Raw genomic sequence first — 27,033 nt, 5'->3', positions numbered from 1 at the left:
CTTTTTTAAAAAGTGGTTTTACATTAGCTACCCTCCAGTCCATAGGAACTGATCCAGAGTCGATAGAATGTTGGAAAATGACCACCAATGCATCCACTATTTCTAAGGCCACTTCCTTAAGTACTCCGGGATGCAGACTATCAAACACCGGCAATTTATTGGCCTTCAATCCCATCAATTTCTCCTACACAATTTCCTGACTAATAAGGATTTCCTTCAATTTCTCCTTCTCACTAGACCCTCGGTCCCCTAGTATTTCCGGAAGGTTATATGTATCTTCCTTAGTGAAGACAGAACCAAAGTATTTGTTCAATTGGTCTGCCATTTCGTTGTTCCACATTATAAATTCACCTGAATCTGACTGCAAGGGACCTACGTTTGTCTTCACTAATCGTTTTCTCTTCACATATCTATAGAAGCTTTTGCAGTCAGTATTTATGTTCACTGCAAGCTTACTCTCATACTCTATTTTCCCCCTCCTAATTAAACCCTTTGTCCTCCTCTGCTGAATTCTAAATTTCTCCCAGTCCTCAGGTTTGCTGCTTTTTTTGGCCAATTTATATGTCTTTTCCTTGGATTTAATACTATCCCTAATTTCCCTTGTTAGCCCGATGGTTGAGCCACCTTCCCCATTTTATTTTTATGCCAGACAGGGATGTACAATCATTGAAGTTCATCCATGTGATCTTTAAATGTCTGCCATTGCCTATCCAGCATCAACCCTTTTAGTATTATTCGCCAGTCTATCCTAGCCAATTCACGTCTCATACCATCGAAGTTACTTTTCTTTAACTTCAGGACCCTAGTCTCTGAATTAACTGTGTCACTCTCCATCTTAATGAAGAATTCTACCATATTATGATCACTCTACCCCAAGGGGCCTCGCACAGCAAGATTGCTAATTAATCCTCTCTCATTACACAACGCCCAGTCTGGGATGGCCTGCTCTCTAGTTGGTTCCTCGACATATTAGTCTAGAAAACCATCCCTTATAAACTCCAGGAAATCCTCTTCCACAGTATTGCTACCAGTTTGGTTAGCCCAATCGATATGTAGATTAAAGTCACCCATGATAACTGCTGTACCTTTATTGCATCCCTAATTTCCTGTTTGATGCCATCCCCAACCTCCCTACTACCGTTTGGAGGTCTGTACACAACTCCCACTAGCGTTTTCTGCCCTTTGGTATTCCGCAGCTCTACCCATACAGATTCCACATCATCCAAGCTAATGTCCTTCCTTACTATTGCGTTAATTTCCTCTTTAACCAGCAACGTGTTGATCCATCTTTCCCTGAAATGCATCTCTGCTATTCTTTTTTTTTCTAAATTCCTTCACGGGATGTAGTCGTCGCTGGCAAGGCCTGCATTTATTGCCCATCCCTAATTGCCCTTGAGAAGTTGGGTGTGAGCTGTGATTTGGGAGGGCAGTTAAGAGCCAACCACATTGCTGTGGGTCTGGATCACATATCGGCCAGACCGGGTGAGGGTGGCAGATTTCCTTCCCCGAAGGACATTAGAGAACCAGATTTGCCACAATCCGGTCGTTTTTGGTCACCATTACTGGCACTCGCTTTTAAATTCCAGATTTATTTGATTAACTGAATTTAAATTCCCCAGCTGCCGTGGTGGGATTTGAACTCATGTCTCTGGATCATTAGTCCAGGCCCCTGGAGTACTACACCAGTAACATAACCACTCTGTTACCGTACCTCGCAAATTCGTCTCAGCCATTCCCTGTGGCAGCGAGTTCCACGTCCTCTTCACTCTCTGCCTAAAGAAGTTTCTCCTGAATTCCTGATTGGATTTATTGGTGACTATCTTATATTGACGGCCCCGAGTTTTGGTCTCGCCCACAAGTGGAAAAATCCTCTATGTTCACACTATCAAATCCTTTCATAATTTGCATTGACTATTATGCGAATTATCTCAATCCAGCCATTGTATAAAATTACATTGCATCTTATGCTAATTAGCTCAATCCGTCATTGTATTAATTTACAAGGCAAATTATGCATATGCTCTCAATCCTGCATTGTATACATTTGCATTACATATTATGCTAATTACCTTAATCCAGCATTGTATACATTTGCATTGCATATTATACAAATTAGCGCAATCCAGTGTTGTATAAATTTGCATGGCATTTTATGCTAATTATCTCAATCCAGTATTGTATAAATTTGCATTGCATATTATGCTAATTACCTTAATCCAGCATTGTATACATTTGCATGGCATTTTATGCTAATTATCTCAATCCAGTATTGTATAAATTTGCATTGCATATTATGCTAATTACCTTAATCCAGCATTGTATACATTTGCATGACATCTTATGCTAATTAGCCCAATCCAGCATTGTATACATTTGCATTGCACATTATGCTAATCACCACATTCCCACGTTAGGGCCATTGGATTTTTCCCACACTGGTGACCTTACCTCCCGCTCCTGTCTGTAAAATAAGACTTCGTCCAACGGTGCACAGTTGAATTTCTCCACAAACTCCTCCATCGCCCGGTGAAGACGCTGGCAGTAGTACCTGCTCACTCGGTACAGATGTGTGTGTGAGGAACCATCGGCAGAGCTGTCAACCTCAGTGTTCAAACCTAGAGAGGCCACCATACAAACCCACTCAGTGACTGAGAGCTGGCGCGCACTGTTCCAATCGTGACTTAGTCCAGAAACAAATACCGACCCCTGTGTCAGGGTTTGGCAGCACAATTTGCAAATTTGCAGATGATACCAAGATCTGAGCGAGTGCTAGAACTGTAGAAGAGGCTCATCCGATTCAGGCAGATCTTAATTTGTTGGGAGACTAGGCTCAAGACTGGGAAATGATGCATAACTTAGATAAGTACAGTGTTATGTATGTGGGCAGGGCAAATGCTCAACGTTCATACACCCTGCAGGGAAAGGCATTAAAGATGGTGGAGATAGAAAGAGATTTGGACATTCTAGTGCATACATCCTTAACATACATGCATACATGAGCAGCGCCGTGCCACGATAGCTAGAGCAAATAGAGCGTTGGGATGTATCCATGGGACACTTGAGTATAAGACAAGGCGTACTGTTTTGTCCTTGTACAAGACCTTAGTCAGGCCGCACTTGGAATACAGTGTCCAGTTTTGGTCTCCTCACACGGTGGATGATATTGAGGCTCTGGAAAGGGTGCAGAAGAGGGTCACGAGACTAATTCCAAGTCTACAGCATCTTAATTATCAAGAGAGGCTAAAAGAGTTGGACTCTTCACCTTCAGTGGCGTAGACCTATGGGGGATATGATTAAGGTTTAGAAGATAATGAAGGGAATAGACAGTGTCCCAGTTGACCGTTTATTTCAATTAAACAGGTTAGGCAGGGCCAGGGGCACAAATGTAAGTTGTATAAGACCAGATCTAGGTTAGATGTCAGGAGCTGGGTCTTTCCCCAGAGAATAGTAAACCTCTGGAACAAGCCACCGTTTCATGTGGTGGATGCAGACCCACTGAATTCCTTCAGGCGAAAGCTGGATTTGTTTCTGTCTGCGGCGGAGATTAACACTTACAGAAGGGTAGGTACTGCAGGGAATTTAATGGCCAGACTGACCCCTGGACTAGTTTCGATTGCCTCGATGGGTCGGAGAGGAATTCCCCAGATTTTTTCCCCCAAGTGGGTCTGGGTTGTTTATCTGTTATTTTGCCTCTCCCAGGAGATCACATGGTTTTGGGGTGGGGGGGCAGTGGACATGTTGTGATACACGGGGGGGTTATCGGGATTGTGTGGGACAGGCTGGGTGGACCAGGTGGTCTTTACCCGTCCCCGTTGTCCGTATGTGCGTAAAGTGACGGGGGAAAGGGTGACTGCAGCACTGGAGTGTAAAGCAGGAGGCCGCTCGACTGGGAGATGGGAGACTTTCCTGATGGTTAAGTTGCTTCGGGCAACAGGAGGAGGCCGTTCAGCCTGCCCTGACATTCAATGGCTGACCTGTGACCTAACTCTACATACCCGCCTTTGCCCTCTATTAATACCTTTGGTTCACAAACTATCAATCTCCGATTTAAAATTAACAACCTACCCAGAATCAATCACCGTTTGCGGAAGAGATTTCCAAACTCCTACCGCCCTCTGTGTGTAGAACCCTCCCTGTCTCTGTAACCTCCTCCAGCCCCGACAGCTCTCCCTTTCTCTGTAACCTCCTCCAGCCCTACAACCCTCCCTATCTCTGTAACCTCCTCCAGCCCTACAACCCTCCCTATCTCGATAATCTCCTCCAGCCCTACAACCCTCCCTATCTCTGTAACCTCCTCCAGCCCTACAACCCTCCCTATATCTGTAACCTCCTCCAGTCCCTACAACCCTCCATATATCTGTAACCTCCTCCAGCCCTACAACCCTCCCTATATCTGTAACCTCCTCCAGCCCCTACAACTCTCCCTATATCTGTATCCATCTCCAGCCCCTACAACCCTCCCTAGCTTTGTAACCTCCTCCAGCCCTAGAACCCTCCCTATCTCTGTAACCTCCTCCAGCCCTACAACCCTCCCTATCTCTGTAACCTCCTCCAGTCCTACAGCCCTCCCTATCTCTGTAACCTCCTCCAGCCCTTCAACCCTCCCTATCTCTGTAACCTCCTCCAGCCCTACAACCCTCCCTATTTCTGTAACCTCCTCCAGCCCTACAACCCTCCCTCTCCCTGTAACCTCCTCCAGCCCTACTGTTACGTATTTAACCGCTTGTAATCTGCATCACACCTGTCCACCAGAGGACCTACCTGTTGGAGTCCCAAGGGATCCCAGCATCCCTTGGGAGCACAGTATATAAGCAGGCCACCTACGAGGTACCTGCACTCTGGAACTACAATAAAGGAGCTAAGGTCACACTTGCTCATTACACACAGTCTGACCATTTATTATGAGTATAACAATTGGCGACGAGGTAACGAACAACTGCGCGAAAATGCAAAGTACAGTCGGTATCCTGGAGAAGTTCTCAGAGGAGGACAATTGGGAGGCCTTCGTGGAGAGACTCGACCAATACTTTGTGGCCAACGAGCTGGAAGGGGACGAGAACCGACCAAAAGAAGGGCGATCCTCCTAACTGTCTGTGGGGCAACAACCTGTGGCCTCATGAAGAATCTCCTGGCCCCGGCTAAACCAACAGAGAAATCCTACGAAGAACTGTGTACGCTGGTCCGGGAGCACCTAAGTCCTAAGGAAAGTGTTTTGATGGCGAGATATCGGTTCTACACGTGTCAACGATCGGAGGGCCAGGAAGTAGCGAGCTACGTCGCCGAACTAAGGCGCTTTGCAGGACATTGTGAGATTGAGGGATTCCTGGAACAAATGCTCAGAGACTTTTTTGTACTGGGCATCGGACATGAGACAATCCTTCGCAAACTGTTGACTGTAGAAACTCCGAATCTGAGTAAAGCCATAACGATAGCCCAGGCATTTATGTCCACCAGCAACAACACCAAACAGATTTCGCAGAACAAAGAAGTTTCGAGCAGTACTGTACATAAAGTAACGTCGGTTTTAAGCAGAAATATACAGGGCAGAATATACACGCCGGCTGCTGGGGCCCGACCTCAATTGACCCAGAGTCTGCCATCATCTGTTAATGTGAGGCAGTTAACACCCTGTTGGCGCTGCGGGGGTGATCATTGACCCCATCAATGCCGCTTTAAGCACTATGCGTGCAATGGCTCTAGAACAATGGGACACCTCCAACGAATGTGCAGGTGAGCTACAAACCCTGCAAACCACCACGTTACAGAGGAAGATCGGTCCACTGTGGATCAGGCTGAATTGGAGACTCGTACGGAGGAGGCAGAGGTGTATGGGGTACACACCTTCATACGAAAGGTCCACCAGTAATGTTGAAAGTTGAACTGAATGGTATTCCAGTATCTATGGAGCTAGACACGGGGCCAAGTCAGTCCACAATGAGTAAAAAGGCCTTCGACAGGCTGTGGGGGAAGAAGGCACACAGGCCCAAGCTCAGCCCCATTCACACCAAACTAAGGACTTACACCAAGGAACTAATTCCTGTAATTGGCAGTGCAGAAGTCAAAGTCTCCTACAATGCAGCAGTACACGAACTCCCGCTGTGGATTGTGCCAGGGGATGGCCCCACACTGTTTGGCAGAAGCTGGCTGGGAAAAATCCGCTGGAACTGGGACGACATCCAAGTGCTCTCGTCCGTCGATGATGCCTCATGTACCCAGGTTCTAAGCAAATTCCCTTTGTTATTTGAGTCAGGCATTGGAAGTTTCTCAGGGGTGAAAGTGCAGATCCATTTGGTTCCTGGTACGCGACCCATCCACCACAAGGCTCAGGCGGTACCGTACATGATGCGTGAAAAAGTGGAAATTGAGCTGGACAGGCTGCAACGTGAAGGTATCATCGCGCTGGTGGAATTCAACGACTGGGCCAGTCCGATTGTCCCGGTACTCAAGGAAGACGGTACAGTTAGAATTTGCGGGGAATATAAAGTAACGATTAACCAGTTTTCGCTGCAGGACCAGTACCCGCTACCCAAGGCAGACGACCTATTTGTGACCCTGCCTGAAGTGAAGACGTTCACCAAGCTGGACCTGACCTCGGCCTACATGACGCAGGAGCTGGAGGAGTCTTCGAAAGGCCTCACCTGCATCAACACGCACAAAGGTCTGTTTATTTACAACCGCTGCCCGTTCGGATTCGGTCGGCTGCAGCGATCTTCAGCGGAACATGGACAGCCTGCTAAAGTCAGTTCCTTGTACAGTGGTCTTCCAGGACGACATATTGGTTACAGGTCAGGACACCATGGAGCGCTTGAAGAATCTGGAGGAAGTTCTTAGTCGGTTGGATCGAGTGGGGCTCAGGTTGAAACGCTCGAAGTGTGTTTTCCTGACACAGGACGTCGAATTCTGAGGAAGGAGAATGGCAGTAGACAGCATCAGACCCACCGACGGAGGCCATCAAGAACGTGCCGCGACCATGGAACATGATGGAGCTGTGGTCGTTCCTGGGACTCCTTAACTACTTCAGTAATTTCCTATCTGGGTTAAGCACCCTGCTGGAACCCCTACATGTGCTACTGCGCAAGGGAGTCGACTGGGTATGGGGGAATTCACAAGAGGCTGCCTTTAAGAAAGCCATCAATTTACTGTGTTCTAACAAACTGCTTGTCCTGTCTAACCCTTGTAAACGATTAGTGTTAGCATGTAATGCGTCGTCATACGGGGTCGGGTGTGTGTTACAACAGGCTAATGAATCGGGAATATTGCAACCAGTTGCGTATGCATCCAGGAGTTTGTCCAAGGCCGAAAGGGCCTACAGCATGGTTGAAAAAGAGGCTCTGGTGTGCGTTTACGGGGGAAAGAAAATGCACCAGTATCTGTTTGGTCTCAAGTTCGAGCTTAAAACTGACCACAAGCTGCTCATATCGCTATTCTCGGTGAGCAAAAGGATTAATACCAAAGCCTCTGCCCGCATCCAAAGATAGGTGCTCACGCTGTCGGCACACAACTATGTAATCCGCCACAGACCGGGCACAGAGAACTGTGCAGATGCTCTCAGTCAGCTACCAGTGCCCACCACCGGGGTGGAAATGGCACAGCCAGCGGACTTGCTCTTGGTGATGGATGCATTTAAGAATGAGAAATCTCCCGTTATGGCCCTCCAGATTAAGACCTGGACCAGCCAGGATCCTTTACTGTCCCTGGTAAAAAAAACTGTGTCCTCCATGGGAGCTGGTCCAGTGTCCCAGTGGAGATGCATGAAGCGATTAAGCCATTCCACAGACGCAAAGATGAACTGTCCCTGCAGACGGACTTTCTTTTATGGGGCAATTGTGTGGTCTTGCCCAAGAAAGGCAGAGACACATTCATTTGCGAACTGCACCCAGGCATCGTGATGATGAAAGCCATAGCCAGATCCCACGTGTGGTGGCCTGGCATCGACTCGGATTTAGAGTCATGCGTGCGCCAGTGCAACACTTTCTCTCAGTTGGGCAATGCACCCAGAGAGGCACCGCTAAGTTTATGGCCCTGGCCACCCAAACCGTGGTCGAGGATCCATGTAGACTATGCGGGCCCATTTCTAGGTAAAATGTTTTTGTTTATCGTGGATGCTTACTCAAAGTGGATTGAATGTGCAATAATGTCTGTAAATACGTCCACGGCCACCATTGAAAGTCTACGAGCCATGTTTGCCACGCACGGCCTGCCTGATGTCCTAGTCAGCGACAATGGGCCGTGCTTCACCAGTGCAGAATTCAAAGAATTCATGACCTGCAACGGGATCAAACATGTCACATCTGCGCCGTTCAAGCCCGCATCCAACGGCCAAGCAGAACGGGCAGTTCAGACCATCAAGCAAGTCTTGAAGCGCATGTCGGAAGGCTCCCTGCAGACCCGGTTGTCCCGAGTACTGCTCAGTTACCGTACCAGATCCCACTCACTCACCGGGGTTCCCCCAGCTGAGCTGCTCATGAAAAGAGGGCTTAAAACAAGGCTCTCTCTGGTCCACCCTGATCTCCATGATCACATGGAGAACAAGCGGCCTCAACAGAGTGTGTACCATGACCGCGCAAACTTGTCACGCAATATTGAGATCAATGATCCTGTGTTTTTACTCAATTATGGACATGGTCCCAAATGGCTCGCTGGCATGGTCATGGCCAAAGAGGGAAGTAGTGTATTTCAGGTCAAACTGACCAATGGACAAATGCACAGAAAACACTTGGACCAAATTAAACAGAGGTTCACCAGCAGCTACGTACAACCTGAAGAGGACACCACCAACTTTCAACTTCCAACACACACACGAGTGGCAACTGACATCACAGTTAACCACGAAACAGAACTCATCATCCCCAGCAGCCCAGCAAGGCCGGCTGCCCAACAGCCCAGTGAAGAACTGACCAACCCAACCACACCAGCATTTGCACCGAGACGATCGACAAGGGAACGCAAAGCCCCAGATCGTCTCACCTTGTAAATAAGTGTATTGTTGACTTCACGGGGGAGTGATGTTATGTATTTAACCTCTTTTAATCTGCATCACACCTGACCACCAGAGGGCCTACCTGTTGGAGTCCCAAGGGATCCCAGCATCCCTTGGGAGCACAGTATATAAGCAGGTCATCCACGAGATACCTGCACTCTGTAACTACAATAAAGCAGCTAAGGTCACACTTGCTCATTACACACAGTACTCGGTCTGACCATTTATTATGAGTATAACACCTACAATTCTCCCTATCTCTGTAACCTCCTCCAGCCCCTACAACCCTCCCTATCTCTGTAACCTCCTCCATCCCTACAACCCTCCCTATCTCTGTAACCTCCTCCAGCCCCTACAACCCTCCCTATCTCTGCAATGTCCAGCCCCTATAACCCTCCCAATCTCTGTAACCTCCTCCACCCCTACAACCCTCTCTATCTCTGTAACCTCCTCCAGCCCCTACAACCCTCCCTATCTCTGTAACCTCCTCCAGCCCTACAACCCTCCCTATCTCTGTAACCTCCTCCAGCCCCTACAACCCTCCCTATCTCTGTAACCTCCTCCATCCCTACAACCCTCCCTATCTCTGTAACCTCCTCCAGCTCCTACAACCCTCCCTATCTCTGTAACCTCCTCCATCCCTACAACCCTCCCTATCTCTGTAACCTCCTCCAGCTCCTACAACCCTCCCTATCTCTGTAACCTCCTCCATCCCTACAACCCTCCCTATCTCTGTAACCTCCTCCATCCCTACAACCCTCCCTATCTCTGTAACCTCCTCCAGCTCCTACAACCCTCCCTATCTCTGTAACCTCCTCCATCCCTACAACCCTCCCTATCTCTGTAACCTCCTCCAGCCCCTACAACTCTCCCTATCTCTGTAACCTCCTCCAGCCCCTACAACCCTCCCTATCTCTGTAACCTCCTCCATCCCTACAACTCTCCCTATCTCTGTAACCTCCTCCAGCCCCTACAACCCTCCCTATCTCTGCAATGTCCAGCCCCTATAACCCTCCCAATCTCTGTAACCTCCTCCACCCCTACAACCCTCTCTATCTCTGTAACCTCCTCCAGCCCCTACAACCCTCCCTATCTCTGTAACCTCCTCCAGCCCTACAACCCTCCCTATCTCTGTAACCTCCTCCAGCCCCTACAACCCTCCCTATCTCTGTAACCTCCTCCATCCCTACAACCCTCCCTATCTCTGTAACCTCCTCCAGCTCCTACAACCCTCCCTATCTCTGTAACCTCCTCCATCCCTACAACCCTCCCTATCTCTGTAACCTCCTCCAGCTCCTACAACCCTCCCTATCTCTGTAACCTCCTCCATCCCTACAACCCTCCCTATCTCTGTAACCTCCTCCATCCCTACAACCCTCCCTATATCTGTAACCTCCTCCAGCTCCTACAACCCTCCCTATCTCTGTAACCTCCTCCAGCCCCTACAACCCTCCCTATCTCTGTAACCTCCTCCATCCCTACAACCCTCCCTATCTCTGTAACCTCCTCCAGTCCCTACAACCCTCCCTATCTCTGTAACCTCCTCCATCCCTACAACTCTCCCTATCTCTGTAACCTCCTCCAGCCCCTACAACCCTCCCTATCTCTGCAATGTCCAGCCCCTATAACCCTCCCAATCTCTGTAACCTCCTCCAGCTCCTACAACCCTCCCTATCTCTGTAACCTCCTCCAGCCCAACAATCCTCCCTAGCTCTGTAACCTCCTCCAGCCCCTACAACCCTCCCTATCTCTGTAACCTCCTCCAGCCCTACCACCCTCCCTAGCTCTGTAACCTCCTCCAGCCCCTACAACCCTCCGTATCTCTGTAACCTCCTCCAGCCCCTACAACCCTCCCTATCTCTGTAACCTCCTCCAGCCCTACAACCCTCCCTATCTCTGTAACCTTCTCCAGCCCCTACCACCCTCCCTATCTCTGTAATCCTCCAGCCCCTACAACCCTCCCTATCTCTGTAACCTCCGCCAGCCCTACAACCCTCCCTATCTCTGTAACCTCCTCCAGCCCCTACAACCCTCCCTATCTCTGTAACCTCCTCCAGCCCCTACAAGCCCTCCCTATCTCTGTAACCTCCTCCAGCCCCGACAAACCCTCCCTATATCTGTAACCTCCTCTAGCTCTACAACCCTCCATTATTCAGTAACCTCCTTCTGCCCTACAACCTTCCCTATCTCTGTAACCTCCCCAGCCCCTACAACCCTCCCTATCTCTGTAACTACCTCCAGCGCCTACAACCTTCACTATCTCTGTAACCTCCTCCAGCCCTATAACATTCACTATCTCGGTAACCTCCTCTAGCCCCTACAACCCTCCCTATCTCTGTAACCTCCTCCAGCCCCTACAAACCTCCCTATCTCTGTAACCTCCTCCATCCCTCCAACCCTCCCTATCTCTATAACCTCCTCCAACCCCTACAACCCTCCCTATCTCTGCAACCTTCAGCCCCTACAACCCTCCCTATATCTGTAACTACCTCCAGTGCCTACAACCTTCCCTATCTCTGTGTCCTCCTCCAGCCATACACCCCTCTCTATATCTGCAACTTCCTCCATCCCTGCAACCCTCCCTATCTCTGTAACCTCCTACAACCCCTACAACCCTCCCTATCTCTGTAACCTCCTCCAGCCCCTACAACCCTCCCTATCTCTGTAACCTCCTCCAGCCCCTACAACCCTCCCTATCTCTGCAACCTCCAGCCACTACAACCCTCCCTATCTCTGTAACCTCCTCCAGCCCCTACAACCCCCCCTATCTCTATAACCTTCTCCAGCCCCTACAACCCTCCCTATCTCTGTAATCCTCCAGCCCCTACAACCCTCCCTATCTCTGTAACCTCCGCCAGCCCTACAACCCTCCCTATCTCTGTAACCTCCTCCAGCCCCTACAACCCTCCCTATCTCTGTAACCTCCTCCAGCCCCTACAAGCCCTCCCTATCTCTGTAACCTCCTCCAGCCCCTACAAACCCTCCCTATCTCTGGAACCTCCTCTAGCTCTACAACCCTCCATTATTCAGTAACCTCCTTCTGCCCTACAACCTTCCCTATCTCTGTAACCTCCCCAGCCCCTACAACCCTCCCTATCTCTGTAACTACCTCCAGCGCCTACAACCTTCACTATCTCTGTAACCTCCTCCAGCCCTATAACATTCACTATCTCGGTAACCTCCTCTAGCCCCTACAACCCTCCCTATCTCTGTAACCTCCTCCAGCCCCTACAAACCTCCCTATCTCTGTAACCTCCTCCATCCCTCCAACCCTCCCTATCTCTATAACCTTCTCCAGCCCCTACAACCCTCCCTATCTCTGCAACCTTCAGCCCCTACAACCCTCCCTATATCTGTAACTACCTCCAGTGCCTACAACCCTCCCTATCTCTGTAACCTCCTCCAGCCCTACTCCCCTCGCTATATCTGTAACTTCCTCCATCCCTGCAATCCTCCCTATCTCTGTAACCTCCTACAGCCCCTACAACCCTCCCTATCTCTGTAACCTCCTCCAACTCCTACAACCCTCCCTATCTCTGTAACCTCCTCCAGCCCCTACAACCCTCCCTATCTCTGTAACCTCCTCCAGCCCCTACAACCCTCCCTATCTCTGCAACCTCCTCCAGCCCCTACAACCCTCCCTATCTCTGTAACTTCCTCCAGCCCCTACAACCCTCCCTATCTCTGCAACCTCCTCCAGCCCCTACAACCCTCCCTATCTCTGCAACCTCCTCCAGCCCCTACAACCCTCCCTATCTCTGTAACCTCCTCCAGCCCCTACAACCCTCCCTATCTCTGCAACCTCCTCCAGCCCCTACAACCCTCCCTATCTCTGTAACCTCCTCCAGCCCCTACAACCCCCCCGAGATGTCTGCACACCTCCAATTTTGGCCTCTTGCGCACCCCCCAATTTCCATCGCTCTGCCATCGGTGGGCCGTGCCTTCTGCTACCCAGACCCCAACCTCTGGAACTCGCTGCCTGAACTGCTTCCCCCCTCTCTCTCCTTTAAAGACACTCCTTAAAACCGACCTGTTTGACCTAGCTTTTGGTCACCTGTGCTAATATCTCCTTATGTGGCGCGGTGTCAGGTTGTGTTTGATAAGCGCTCCTGAGTTGCGCCTCGCGACGTTGCACCACGTTAAAGGCGCTACATAAGTGCAGGTTGTTGTTGTCTGACCTTCCGGCAATGGACGGGTCTCCGTGGCAACGTCCTCCACGAGAGGGTCTTCCTCCTCGACCTCACGCTGTATCAGTAGGCTTCCCCCATCGACAATCACCCCTCCAGCTCCATCGTTCCCGAGAGCACCCGATGGTCCTCTCTGACTTGTGGCCGCTTGCTCGGGTGTACTGGGTCCACGTTCCATCTCGCCTCACCACCTGAAATATTGACAGCTGTAACAACTGTCCAAGGATGCCAGCTAAATAACATCTTTCAGTAGAAAGGGGTTGGACACATCAACCAGGTGTTTATAACTACATAAGAAATAGGAGCAGGAGTAGGCCATTTGGCCCCTCGAGCCTGCTCCACCATTCAATAAGATTACGGCTGATCTGATCATGGACTCAGCTCCACTTCCCCGCCCCCTCCCCATAACCCTTCACTCCCTTATCGCTCAAAAATCTGTCTATCAACACCTTAAATATATTCAATGACCCAGCCTCCACAGCTCTCTGGGGCAGAGAATTCCACAGATTTACAACCCTCTGAGAGAAGAAATTCCTCCTCATCTCAGTTTTAAATGGGCGACCCCTTATTCTGAAACTATGCCCCTAGTTCTAGATTCCCCCACGAGGGGAAACATCCTCTCTGCATCTACCCTGTCCAGCCCCCTCGTAATCTTATACGTTTCAATAAGATCACCTCTCATTCTTCTAAACTCCAATGAGTAGAGGCCCAACCTGCTCAACCTCTCTTCATAAGACAACCCCTTCATCTCAGGAATCAACCTGGTGAACTTTCTCTGAACAGCCTCCAATGCAAGTATATCCCTCCTTAAATACGGCGACCAAAACTGTACGCAGTACTCCAGGTGTGGCCTCACCAATACCCTGTACAGGTGTAGCAGGACTTCTCTGCTTTTATGCTCCATCCCCCTTGCAATAAAGGCCAACATTTCATTTACCTTCCTGATCACTTGCTGTACCTGCATACTAACTTTTTGTGTTTCATGTACAAGGAGCCCCAGGTCCCTCTGTACTGCAGCACTTTGCAATTTTTCTCTATTTCAATTATAATTTGCCTTTTTATTTTTTCTGCCAAACTGGATAACCTCACATTTTCCCACATTGTACTCCATCTGCCAAATGTTTGCCCACTCACTTAGCCTGTCTATTTGCAACCTCCTACAGTCATTCATGCCAGAAATGTTCCAATAAAAATATCCAATGAAAGGTTTCATCTCCTATTCCGCCCTCTCCTCAGGCAAAGTTCCAATTGTGGATGGTCAGATGAGCATTGTTGATCATTTTTGTTGTCAGAAATAGAGAGAGAACAAGAGAGTGAGAGAAAGAGAAAGTGAGAGAAAGAGACGGAGAGAGTGAGAGAAACAGAGAGGGAGAGAGAGAGACAGAGAGAGAGAGAGAGAGGGAGGTATAGAATTTGAATACCATGGTGTCTTACCGAGCCTATTGTAACAGATGGTGTAAGATATGTTCTGGGGAAATAGATGTTAATCCCCGAGCCCTCACAGCCTGAGCTAGACTGTGAGGTACAAATCTTCGGTATTTGTGAAGAACTTAATGAGATTCTCTATCATATTCTGCCCTCCCAATCTTTGTGTTCCACCCGACATTCAGTTCCTGATGGAGACTCTGGTTAAACACTGAACGTTCCGAGCGCTGAACCCCCTGGTTAAGCCCAGATTCAGGCTTGGCACACACACCGATCCTGCTTGCACGTGTAGAGTTGCCGACAATGTGTCAGCTTGGCTCGGTGGGTAGCACACGCGCCTCTGAGCCAGAAGATCATGTGTTCAGAGACACCACTCCATACACTCGAGCCCCATATTCCAGGCCAACATTCCCGGCGCCAGTACTGAGGGAGTGCTGCACTGTCGGAGGGGCAGTACTGAGGGAGTGCTGCACTGTCGAAGGGGCAGTACTGAGGGAGTGCTGCACTGTCAGAGAGGCAGAACTGAGGGAGTGCTGCACTGTCAGAGAGGCAGAACTGAGGGAGTGCTGCACTGTCAGAGAGGCAGTACTGAGGGAGTGCTGCACTGTCAGAGGGACAGTACTGAGGGAGTGCTGCACTGTCAGAGAGGCAGAACTGAGGGAGTGCTGCACTGTCAGAGAGGCAGAACTGAGGGAGTGCTGCACTGTCAGAGAGGCAGAACTGAGGGAGTGCTGCACTGTCAGAGAGGCAGTACTGAGGGAGTGCTGCACTGTCGGAGGGGCAGTACTGAGGGAGTGCTGCACTGTCAGAGGGACAGTACTGAGGGAGTGCTGCACTGTCGGAGGGGCAGTACAGAGGGAGTGCTGCACTGTCAGAGAGGCAGAACTGAGGGAGTGCTACACTGTCAGAGAGGCAGTACTGAGGGAGTGCTGCACTGTCGGAGGGGCAGTACTGAGGGAGTGCTGCACTGTCAGAGGGACAGTACTGAGGGAGTGCTGCACTGTCGGAGGGGCAGGACTGAGGGAGCGCCGGACTGTCGGAGGGGCAGTACTGAGGGAGTGCTGCACTTTCGGAGGGGCAGTACTGAGGGAGTGCTGCACTGTCGGAGGGGCAGTACTGAGGGAGCGCCGCACTGTCGGAGGGGCAGTACTGAGGGAGCGCTGCACTGTCGGAGGGGCAGTACATAGGAACATAGAAACTAGGTGCAGGAGTAGGCCATTCGGCCCTTCGAGCCTGCACCACTATTCAATAAGATCATGTCTGATCATTCCCTCAATAACCCTTTCCTGCTTTCTGTCCATACCCCTTGATCCCTTTAGCCGTAAGGGCCATATCTAACTCCCTCTTGAATATATCCAGTGAACTGGCATCAACAACTCTCTGCGGTAGGGAATTCCACAGGTTCACAACTCTCTGAGTGAAGAAGTTTCTTCTCATCTCAGTCCTAACTGGCCGACCCCTTATCCTAAGACTGTGTCCCCTGGTTCTGGACTTCACCAACATCGGGAACATTCTTCCCGCATCGAACCTGTCCAGTCCCGTCAGAATCTTATACGTTTCTGTGAGATCCCCGCTCATACTTCTAAACTCCAGTGAATACAGGCCCAGTTGATCCAGTCTCTCCTCATATGTCAGTCCCGCCATCCTGGGAACCAGTCCGGTGAACCTTCGCTGCAATCCCTCAATAGCAAGAATGTCCTTCCTCAGATTAGGAGACCAAAACTGAACACAATATTCCAGGTGAGGCCTCACCAAGGCCCTGTACAACTGTAGTAAGTCTTCCCTGCCCCTGTACTCAAATCCCCTGGCTATGAAGCCCAACATACCATTTGCCTTCTTCACCGCCTGCTGTACCTGCATGCTCACTTTCAGTGACTGATGAACCATGACACCCAGGTCTCATTGCACCTCCCCTTTTCCTAGTCTGCCGCCATTCAGATAATATTCTGCCTTACTGTTTTTGCCACCAAAGTGGATAACCTCACATTTATCCACATTATACTGCATCTGCCATGCATTTGCCCACTCACCTAACCTGTCCAAGTCACCCTGCAGTCTCTTAGCATCCTCCTCACAGCTCACACTGCCACCCAGTTTAGTGTCATCCGTAAACTTGGAGATATTACATTCTATTCCTTCATCTAAATCATTAATGTACTTTGTAAAGAGCTGGGGTCACAGCACTGAGCCCTGCGGCACCCCACTAGTCACTGCCTGCCATTCTGAAAAGGACCCGTTTATCCCCACTCTCTGCTCTACTGAGGGAGTGCCGCATGTCGGAAGGGCAGTACTGAGGGAGCGCCGCACTGCCGGAGGGGCAGTACCGAGGGAGCGTTGCACTGTCGGAGGGGCAGTACTGAGGGAGTGCTGCACTGTCAGAGGGGCAGTACTGAGGGAGCGCCGCACTGTCGGAGTGGGCAGTACTGAGGGAGTGCTGCACTGTCAGAGAGGCAGTACTGAGGGAGTGCTGCACTGTCGGAGAGGCAGTACTGAGGGAGTGCTGCACTGTCGGAGGGGCAGTACTGAGGGAGTGCTGCACTGTCAGAGAGGCAGTACTGAGGGAGAGCTGCACTGTCAGAGAGGCATTACTGAGGGAGCGCTGCACTGTCGGAGGGGCAGTACTGAGGGAGCGCTGCACTGTCGGAAGGGCAGTACTGAGGGAGCGCTGCACTGTCGGAGGGGCAGTACTGAGGGAGTGCTGCACTGTCGGAGGGGCAGTACTGAGGGAGCGCTGCACTGTCGGAGGGGCAGTACTGAGGGAGCACCGCACTGTCAGAGGGGCAGTACTGAGGGAGTGTTGCACTGTCGGAGGGGCAGTACTGAGGGAGTGCTGCACTGTCGGAGAGGGAGTACTGAGGGAGTGCTGCACTGTCAGAGGGGCAGTACTGAGGGAGCGCTGCACTGTCGGAGGGGCAGTACTGAGGGAGCACCGCACTGTCAGAGGGGCAGTACTGAGGGAGTGTTGCACTGTCGGAGTGGCAGTACTGAGGGAGCGAGTTGTTTTTACTGTGTAGTCGCACCTCGGCCATGACATTTCTCCATTTATCCAGCATTCTAGACCACTACTTGAATCATTAATGGTCACAGTCAGGTTTCTTGCCCTGGGTAAATATCCGGCGGGCGATAGACAAGAGCAGTATATGATCGGAGACAAATCTCCGCCCTCTCAGCCTTATCTTCATGTTCCATATGTTCCTGGGACGCCTCCTCGACCCCTCGGAGTAAGGCTTTCGGCCTTGTCATTCCACCTTGCTGACTCACACGATAAAACACCTCCCAGACACTTCACTTTGGCTGGCTTGTTCAGTAAATCCCTGAGCCCCAAAACCAGTCCATTCCGCTCGCTCCGTTAATGCACAGCAGGATGCCACAAACATAAATCAGTTAAATGACCTGCTTTTTATTTACTGATGTAGGCCGAGGGATATATACTGGGGTCTGGGAAACCAGGGGCTAACACCCCTCGCTCTTCTGAAAAATTAGTTGCCGTGGGTTCTTTTACGGCCACCTGAGAGGGCAGACAGGCCGTTAGGTTTGACGCACCGCACAAAAGGTGGCATCTCGGACACTGCAGCGTCCCTTCAGTACTGCCCCTCCGACAGTGCAGCACTCCCTCAGTACTGCCCCTCCGACAGTGCAGCACTCCCTCAGTACTGCCCCTCCGACAGTGCAGCACTCCCTCAGTACTGCCCCTCCAACAGTACAGCTCTCCCTCAGTACTGCCCTTCCGACAGTGCAGCACTCCCTCAGTACTGCCCCTCCAACAGTGCAGCACTCCCTCAGTACTGCCCCTCCAACAGTACAGCTCTCCCTCAGTACTGCCCCTCCGATAGTGCAGCACTTCCTCAGTACTGCCCCTCCGACAGTGCAGCACTCCCTCAGTACTGCCCCTCCAACAGTACAGCTCTCCCTCAGTACTGCCCCTCCGACAGTGCAGCACTCCCTCAGTACTGCCCCTCCAACAGTGCAGCACTCCCTCAGTACTGCCCCTCCAACAGTACAGCTCTCCCTCAGTACTGCCCCTCCGACAGTGCAGCACTCCCTCAGTACTGCCCCTCCGACAGTGCAGCACTCCCTCAGTACTGCCCCTCCGACAGTGCAGCACTCCCTCAGTACTGCCCCTCCAACAGTACAGAGCGCTCCCTCAGTACTGCCCCTCCGACAGTGCAGCGCTCCCTCAGTACTGCCCTCCCCGATAGTGCAGTGCTCCCTCAGTACTGCACCTCCGACAGCGCAGTGTTCCCTCAGTACTACCCCTCCGGCCGTGCAGCGCTCCCTCAGTACTGCACCTCCGTCAGCGCAGTGCTCCCTCAATACTACCCCTCCAGCCGTGCAGCGCTCGCTCAGCACTGACCCTCCGACAGTGCAGCACTCCCTCGGCACTGACCCTCCGACAGTGCAGCACTCCCTCGGTACTGACCCTCCGACAGTGCAGCGCTCCCACAGTACTACCCCTCCGACAGTGCAGCACTCCCTCAGTACTGACCCTCCGACAGTGCAGCGCTCCCTCAGTACTGACCCTCCGACAGTGCAGCACTCCCTCAGTACTGACCCTCCGACAGTGCAGCATTCCCTCAGTACTGCCCCTCCGACAGTGCAGCACTCCCTCAGTACTGCCCCTCCGACAGTGCAGCACTCCCTCAGTACTGACCCTCCGACAGTGCAGCGCTCCCTCAGTACTTACCCTCCGACAGTGCAGCACTCCCTCAGTACTGACCCTCCGACAGTGCAGCACTCCCTCAGTACTGACCCTCCGACAGTGCAGCATTCCCTCAGTACTGCCCCTCCGACAGTGCAGCACTCCCTCAGTACTGCCCCTCCGACAGTGCAGCACTCCCTCAGTACTGCCCCTCCGACAGTGCGGCACTGCCTCAGTACTGCCCCTCCGACAGTGCGGCATTCCCTCAGTACTGCCCCTCCGACAGTGCAGCACTCCCTCAGTACTGCCCCTCCGACAGTGCAGCACTCCCTCAGTACTGCCCCTCCGACAGTGCAGCACTCCCTCAGTACTGCCCCTCCGACAGTGCAGCACTCCCTCAGTACTGCCCCTCCGACAGTGCAGCACTCCCTCAGTACTGCCCCCCTCCGACAGTGCAGCACTCCCTCAGTACTGCCCCTCCGACAGTGCAGCACTCCCTCAGTACAGCCCCTCCGACAGTACTGGCACCAGGGAAAGTCGGCGTATATTTACGTGCTCAAGTCCCTGGAATGAGACTCGAACCCATGAACGTCTGACTCAATGGCGACTGTGCTGCCCACTGAGTCATGGCTGACACACAACCACAGAACCTCAACAACGTTAGTATAGCCCTGATCCACTCAGATAGAACATGGGGAATGTATACCTCCATACCTGGTTCTTGCTGCAGTCAACCTCTTAGCCACCCTGCCTTGTTCTAAGTCACTCTAATGGGGGTTAATTGAAGCACAGCTCCCAATATAGCGAGACCAATTCTGATATTATTCCTGTCGTCTCCTGACTTATGTGTCGCCTGGGTTGGGTCGCCCTTGGAACAGGAAGTGTGTGTGGATGGCCATTCCTATCAGTCCCCTCTCGAGGGTGGAGCCTTGAGGGAGGATTGACGACGTCACGAGCCACAACCCTCTGAACTGGGCCCTTCGCAGCTGAGATAAACACTCGCAGTCTCTCCCTGGCCAATATTTCCGATAAGAACATGAGAAACCGACCATCTCATGGTCGCTTAGTGTTCACAGCCCAGAAACAGGCCATTTGGCCCAAAGGGTCCCATCCTCTCCATCTCACCCCATCAACATAGCCTTCTATTCCCTCGCTCAGTGGGCTGCACATGACACACACGCCACTGGGTCATAAGGATTGTGGGTTCAAGTCCCACTTCAGGGTATGGAGCACCAAAAGATCGAGGCTGACACTCCAGTGCAGTACTGAGGGAGCGCCGCACTGTCGGAGGGGCAGTACTGAGGGAGCGCCGCACTGTCAGAGGTGCAGTACTGAGGCAGTGCCGCACTGTCGGAGGGGCAGTACTGAGGCAGTGCCGCACTGTCGGAGGGGCAGTACTGACGCAGTGCCGCACTGTCGGAGGGGCAGTACTGAGGGAGTGCCGCACTGTCGGAGGGGTAGTACTGAGGGAGCGCTGCACTGTCGGAGGTGCAGTACTGAGGCAGTGCCGCACTGTCGGAGGGGCAGTACTGAGGGAGCGCCGCACTGTCGGAGGGGCAGTACTGAGGGAGCGCTGCACTGTCGGAGGGGCAGTACTGAGGCAGTGCCGCACTGTCGGAGGGGCAGTACTGAGGCAGTGCCGCACTGTCAGAGGGGCAGTACTGAGGGAGCGCCGCACTGTCGGAGGGGCAGTACTGAGGGAGCGCTGCACTGTCGGAGGTGCAGTACTGAGGCAGTGCCGCACTGTCGGAGGGGCAGTACTGAGGGAGTGCCGCACTCTCGGAGGAGCGGTACTGAGGGAGCGCCGCACTGTCGGAGGGCAGTACTGAGGGAGCGCTGCACTGTCGGAGGTGCAGTACTGAGGCAGTGCCGCACTGTTGGAGGGGCAGTACTGAGGGAGTGCCGCACTGTCGGAGGGGCAGTACTGAGGGAGTGCCGCACTCTCGGAGGAGCGGTACTGAGGGAGAGCCACGCTGTCGGAGGGGCAGTACTGAGGGAGCGCAACACTGTCGGAGGGGCAGTACTGAGGGAGTGCTGCACTGTCGGAAGGGCAGTACTGAGGGAGTGACGCACTGTCGGAGGGGCAGTACTGAGGGAGCCCCGCACTGTCGGAGGGGCAGCACTGAGGGAGCGCAGCACTGTCGGAGGGGCAGTACTGAGGGAGCGCAGCACTGTCGGAGGGGCAGTACTGAGGGAGTGCTGCACTGTTGGAGGGGCAGTATTGAGGGAGCGCCGCACTGTCGGAGGGGCAGTACTGAGGGAGTGCTGCACTGTCGGAAGGGCAGTACTGAGGGAGTGCCGTACTGTCGGAGGGGCAGTACTGAGGGAGTGCTGCACTGTCGGAGGGGCAGTACTGAGGGAGTGCCGCACTGTCGGAAGGGCAGTACTGAGGGAATGCCGCACTGTCAGAGGAGCAGTATTGAGGGAGCGCCGCACTGTCGGAGGGACGGTGCTGAGGGAGCGCAGCACTGTCGGAGGGGCAGTACTGAGGGAGTGCCGCACTCTCGGAGGAGCGGTACTGAGGGAGAGCCACGCTGTCGGAGGGGCAGTACTGAGGGAGCGCAACACTGTCGGAGGGGCAGTACTGAGGGAGTGCTGCACTGTCGGAAGGGCAGTACTGAGGGAGTGACGCACTGTCGGAGGGGCAGTACTGAGGGAGCCCCGCACTGTCGGAGGGGCAGCACTGAGGGAGCGCAGCACTGTCGGAGGGGCAGTACTGAGGGAGCGCAGCACTGTCGGAGGGGCAGTACTGAGGGAGTGCTGCACTGTCGGAGGGGCAGTATTGAGGGAGCGCCGCACTGTCGGAGGGGCAGTACTGAGGGAGTGCTGCACTGTCGGAAGGGCAGTACTGAGGGAGTGCCGTACTGTCGGAGGGGCAGTACTGAGGGAGTGCTGCACTGTCGGAGGGGCAGTACTGAGGAAGTGCCGCACTGTCGGAAGGGCAGTACTGAGGGAGTGCCGCACTGTCAGAGGAGCAGTATTGAGGGAGCGCCGCACTGTCGAAGGGACGGTGCTGAGGGAGCGCAGCACTGTCGGAGGGGCAGTACTGAGGGAGTGCCGCACTGTCGGAGGGGCAGTATTGAGGGAGAGCTGCACTGTCGGAGGGGTAGTACTGAGGGAGAGCTGCACTGTCGGAGGGGCAGTACTGAGGGAGTGCTGCACTGTCGAAGGGGCAGTACTGAGGGAGTGCTGCACTGTCGGAGGGGCAGTATTGAGGGAGCGCCGCACTATCGGCGAGGCAGTACTGAGGGAGTGCTGCACTGTCGGAGGGTCAGTATTGAGGGAGCGCCGCACTGTCGGAAGGGCAGTACTGAGGGAGTGCTGCACTGTCGGAGGGGCAGTACTGAGGGAGCGCTGCACTGTCAGAGGTGCCGTCTTTCAGATGAGGCCCCGTCTGTTCACAGGTGGATTTAAAAGATCCCACGGCACTATTTCGAAGAAGAGCAGGGGAGTTATCCTGGGTGCTGGGGCCAATATTTATCCCTCAATCAACATAACAAAAACAGATGATCCGGTCATTATCACATTGCACTGTGTGGGAGCTTGCTGTGCTCAAATTGGATCCTACGTTTCCCACATTACACCAGTGACTACACTCCAAAAGTATTCATTGTCTGTAAAGCACTTTGAGATGTCCGGTGGTCGTGAAAGGAGCTATCTAAATGCAAGTCTTCCTTTCCTTAACTTCCCCGTACATTCATCTATACTATTGACCTAAACTACTCCCTGTCGCAAGTTCCCCATTCTCACCACGGTCAGGATAAAGAAGTTTCTCCTGAATTCCCAACTGGATTTATTCGTGACTATCGTATATTGATGGCCCCTAGTTCTGGTCTTGCCTGCAAGTGGAAATATCGTCTCTATATCTTTTCATAACCTTGAGGACCTCTATCAGATTACCCCTCAGTCTTCATACAATCATGGAATCATAGAATGGTCACAGCACAGAGGGAGGCCATCGGGCCTGTCGAGCCCATTGCCGGCTCTCTGCAAGAGCACTTCAGCCAGTCCCACTCCCCCGCCCTTTCCCCCGGAGCCCTGCACATTTTTTTTTCCTTCCGGTACTGATCCAGTTCCCCTTTTGAAAGAAACGATTGAGACTACCTTCACCGCCCTCTCAGGCCGTGAATTCCAGATCCCAACCACTCGCTGCGTAAAATAGTTTTCCCTCATCTCGCCTTCGGTCCTTCTGCCAATCGGCTTCAATCTGTGTCCTCTGGTTCTCGACCCTTCCGCCAATGGGAACGGTTTGTGCACATGTACCCCCAGGGTCTCTCTCTGTTCATGTAACCCCTTCAGAATTGTACCCTGTAGTGCATATTGCCTCTCCTCATTCTTCCCACCAAAATGTATCACTTTGCACTTGTCTGCGTTAAACTTTGTCTGTCACGTGCCCGCCCATTTCAAGAGCCTGCCTCTGCCTTCCCTGGAGTCGTTCACTATCCTCCTCACTGTTTACTATATTTTCCAAATTTTGTGTCATCTGCAAATTTTGCAATTGTGCCCTGCGCACCCAAGTCCAAGTCGTTAATATATATACAGGAGAAGCCGTGGTCCGAGAACCGGACCCCTGGGAAACACCACTGCATACCTTCCTCCAGCCCAAAAAACAACCAGTCTCCGCTGCTCTCTGTATCCTGTCATTAAGCCAATTTCAACAGCAGCAATAACGTATTTTTATGGCCCCGTTAACATAGTGAAACAGCCCAGGGGGCTTCACAGGCGTATGATGAGATTTCAAAAATATGACAAGCAGCCGCATAAGTCGAAATGACCAAAAGCTTGGCCAAAGATGAGGTGTTCAGGAGCGTCTTGAAGGAGGAAAGAGAGGTGGAGAGGCGGAGAGGTTTAGGGAGGGAGTTCCAGAGCAGCTGAAGGTAGGGCAGAATTAGAGGGGCGCAGACATCTCGGGGAGTTGTGGGACTAGAGGAGATTCTTCTGAGCCAGTCCCTCGGAGTCCGAGGATGACTTGCTTCCACACTAACGCGAGTTCTCAGGGGACTGATGAGTCCAATGCGGGACCTACAGTCTGTCACAGGCGGGGCAGACGGTGGTCGGAATGATGGGTGGGGTGGAGCGGTTGGTTTGCCGTGTGCTCCTGCCGCTGTTTGCGCTTGGCTTCCGCGTGCTCTCGGCGAGGAGACTCGAGGTGCTCGGCGCCCTCCCGGATGCACTTCCTCCACTTAGGGCGGTCTTGGGCCAGGGACCCCCAGGTGTCAGCGGGGATGCCGCACTTTATCAGAGAGGCCCTGAGGGTGTCCTTGTAACGTTTCCTCTGCCCACCTGGGGCTCGCTTGCCGTGTCGGAGTTCAGAGTAGAGCGCTTGTCTTGGGAGTCTCGTGTCGGGCATGCGGGCGATGTGGCCCGCCCAGTGGAGCTGGTCAAGCGTGGACAGTGCTTCGATGCTGGGGATGTTGGCCTGAGCGAGAACACTATCGGGCTCATGGATTTGCAGCATCTTGGGGAGGTAGCGTTGGTGATACTTCTTCAGTGCTTTGAGGTGCCTGCTGCACATAGTCCTTGTCTCTGAGCCATACAGGAGGGTGAGTATCGCCATTGCTCTGTCAGCCATGAGCTTGGTGCTGGGTTGGAGGTCCTGGTCTTCAAACACTCTCTTCCTCAGGCGACCGAAGGCAGCACTGCCACACTGAAGGCCGGTGTGGGACTTTGTGGTCAACGTCCGAGGTATGGAAAATGGTCCACGTTGTCCAAGGCCTCATTGTGGATTTTGATAATCGGGGGGGGGGGGCAGTACTGTGTGGCGGGGGCAGGCTAGTGGGAGATCTTTGTCTTACGGATGTTTAGTGTAAGGCCCATGCTTTCGTACACCTCGGTGAAGGTGCTGACGATGGTTTGGAGCACGGCCTCTGAGTGTGCGCAGACGCAGGCGTCGTCCACGTACTGTAGTTCGATGACAGACGATGGAATGGCCATGGATCTGGCCTGGAGGCGATGGAGGTTGAACAATTGCCCATTTTCTCTGTAGATTAACTCCACTCTAGCGGTGGGGGGAACTTGTTGAGTGTGAGGTGGAGCATTGCAGCGAGGACGATCGCGAAGAGGGTTGGGACGATGACGCAGCCCTGCTTGACCCCGGTCCGGACGATGAGTGGGTCTGTGGTGGATCCGTTGGCCAGGATGACGGCCTGCATGTCGTCGTGGAGCAGGAGGAGGATAATTGACAAACCTTTGAGAGCAGCCAAATCTGAGGACCTTGGAGGAGATTACAAAGATTGCAAAGATAGGGAGGGACGAGGCCATGGAGGGATTTGTAAACAAGGATGAGAATTCCGAAGATTAAACTGACTGGCCTGTCGCTGTTGAGCTTCCCCTTATACCATTTTTGAACAGGGGTGTCACATTTACAGTTCTCCAGTCCTCTGGTACCATCCCCGTATCCAAGAAGCATTGGATGATTATTTATGGACAGTACCTCTGCAATTTCCGCCATTACTTCCCTCAGCATCCTCGGAAACATCCCGTCCAGTTCTGGTGACGTATCTACTTTAAGTACAGCCAGCGTTTCAGTACCTCCTCCTTATCAATTTTTATCCCACTCAGTATCTCAACGACCTCCCCTTTCACTGGGACTTTGCAGCATCTTCATCCTGGGTAAAGACAGAGGCAAAGCACCCAATTAGTGTCTCAGCCATGCCCACTATCTCCATGCATAACTCCTGCAGGTCCTAACTCGTACCGAAGTCCCGCTCACCCATCACCCCTCTGCTCGCTGACCTACATTGGGTCCTGGTCCGGCAACACCTCGAAAACCACTTGTTTTCAAATCCCTCATTCATCTCATCCCTCCCTATCTCTGTAACCTCCAACAGCCCCTTCACCCCTCCCTATCTCTGTAACCTCCTCCAGCCCCTACACCCCTCCCTATCTCTGTAACCTCCTACAGCCCCTTCACCCCTCCCTATCTCTGTAACCTCCTCCAGCCCCTACACCCCTCCCTATCTCTGTAACCTCCTCCAGCCCTACACCCTCCCTATCTCTGTAACCTCCTCCAGCCCTACACCCTCCCTATCTCTGTATCCTCCTCCAGCCCCTCACCCCTCCCTATCTCTGTAACCTCCCCCAGCCCCTACACCCCTCCCTATCTCTGTAACCCCCTCCAGCCCCTTCACCCCTCCCTATCTCTGTAATCTCCTCCAGCCCCTACACCCCTCCCTATCTCTGTAACCCCCCTCCAGCCCCTACAACCCTCCCTATCTCTGTAACCTCCTCCAGCCCCTACAACCCTCCCTATCTCTGTAACCCCCTCCAGCCCCTACAACCCTCCCTAGCTCTGTAACCTCCTCCAGCCCCTTCAACACTCCCTATCTCTGTAACCTCCTCCAACCCTACAACCCTCCCTATCTCTCTAACCTCCTCCAGCCCTACACCCCTCCCTATCTCTGTAACCTCCTCCACAACCCTATAACCTTTCCTATCTCTGTAACCTCCTCCAGCCCTACAACCCTCCCTATCTTTGTAACCACCTCCAGACCCTACAACCCTCCCTATCTCTGTAACCTCCTCCAGACCCTACAACCCTCCCTATCTCTGTAACCTCCTCCAGCCCTACAACCCTCCCTATATCTGTAACCCCCTCCATCCCTACAACCCTCCCTATCTCTGTAACCTCCTCCAGCCCTACAACCCTCCCTATCTATGTAACCTCCTCCAATCCCTACAACTGTCCCTATTTCTTTAACCCCCTCCAGTCCTACAATCCTCCCTATCTCTGTAACCTCCTCCAGCTCTTACAACCCGCCCTATCTCTGTAACTTCCTTCAGCCCCTACAACCCTCCCTATC

General features: G+C 52.7%; 1 protein-coding gene across 6 annotated transcripts in view; it reads right to left on the bottom strand.

Moving 5' to 3' along the window:
• LOC139273390 (ribonuclease inhibitor-like) overlaps window positions 1–20,129 on the bottom strand; it is a 47,869-nt gene extending 27,740 nt beyond the window's left edge. For 3 of the 6 annotated variants that reach the window (XM_070890239.1, XM_070890242.1, XM_070890244.1), the window contains exons 1-3: window positions 19,946–20,129; window positions 13,159–13,358; window positions 2,449–2,615 (exon numbers count right to left, since the gene is read on the bottom strand). In XM_070890239.1, coding sequence (XP_070746340.1) covers window positions 2,449–2,615; window positions 13,159–13,345 — 354 coding nt within the window. In that variant the 5' untranslated portion in view covers window positions 13,346–13,358; window positions 19,946–20,129. Of the gene's footprint in view, window positions 1–2,448; window positions 2,616–13,158; window positions 13,383–14,601; window positions 14,647–19,945 lie in introns of those variants that run through there. The other 3 variants (XM_070890240.1, XM_070890241.1, XM_070890243.1) reach the window with 3 other exon arrangements.
• Window positions 20,130–27,033: the final 6,904 nt, after the last annotated feature.

This window comes from Pristiophorus japonicus, chromosome 9 (assembly GCF_044704955.1).
Source record: "Pristiophorus japonicus isolate sPriJap1 chromosome 9, sPriJap1.hap1, whole genome shotgun sequence".
Taxonomy (NCBI): domain Eukaryota; kingdom Metazoa; phylum Chordata; class Chondrichthyes; family Pristiophoridae; genus Pristiophorus; species Pristiophorus japonicus.
Note: the sequence above shows the minus strand (reverse complement) of the source record. Positions and strands in the feature narration are given on the sequence as shown.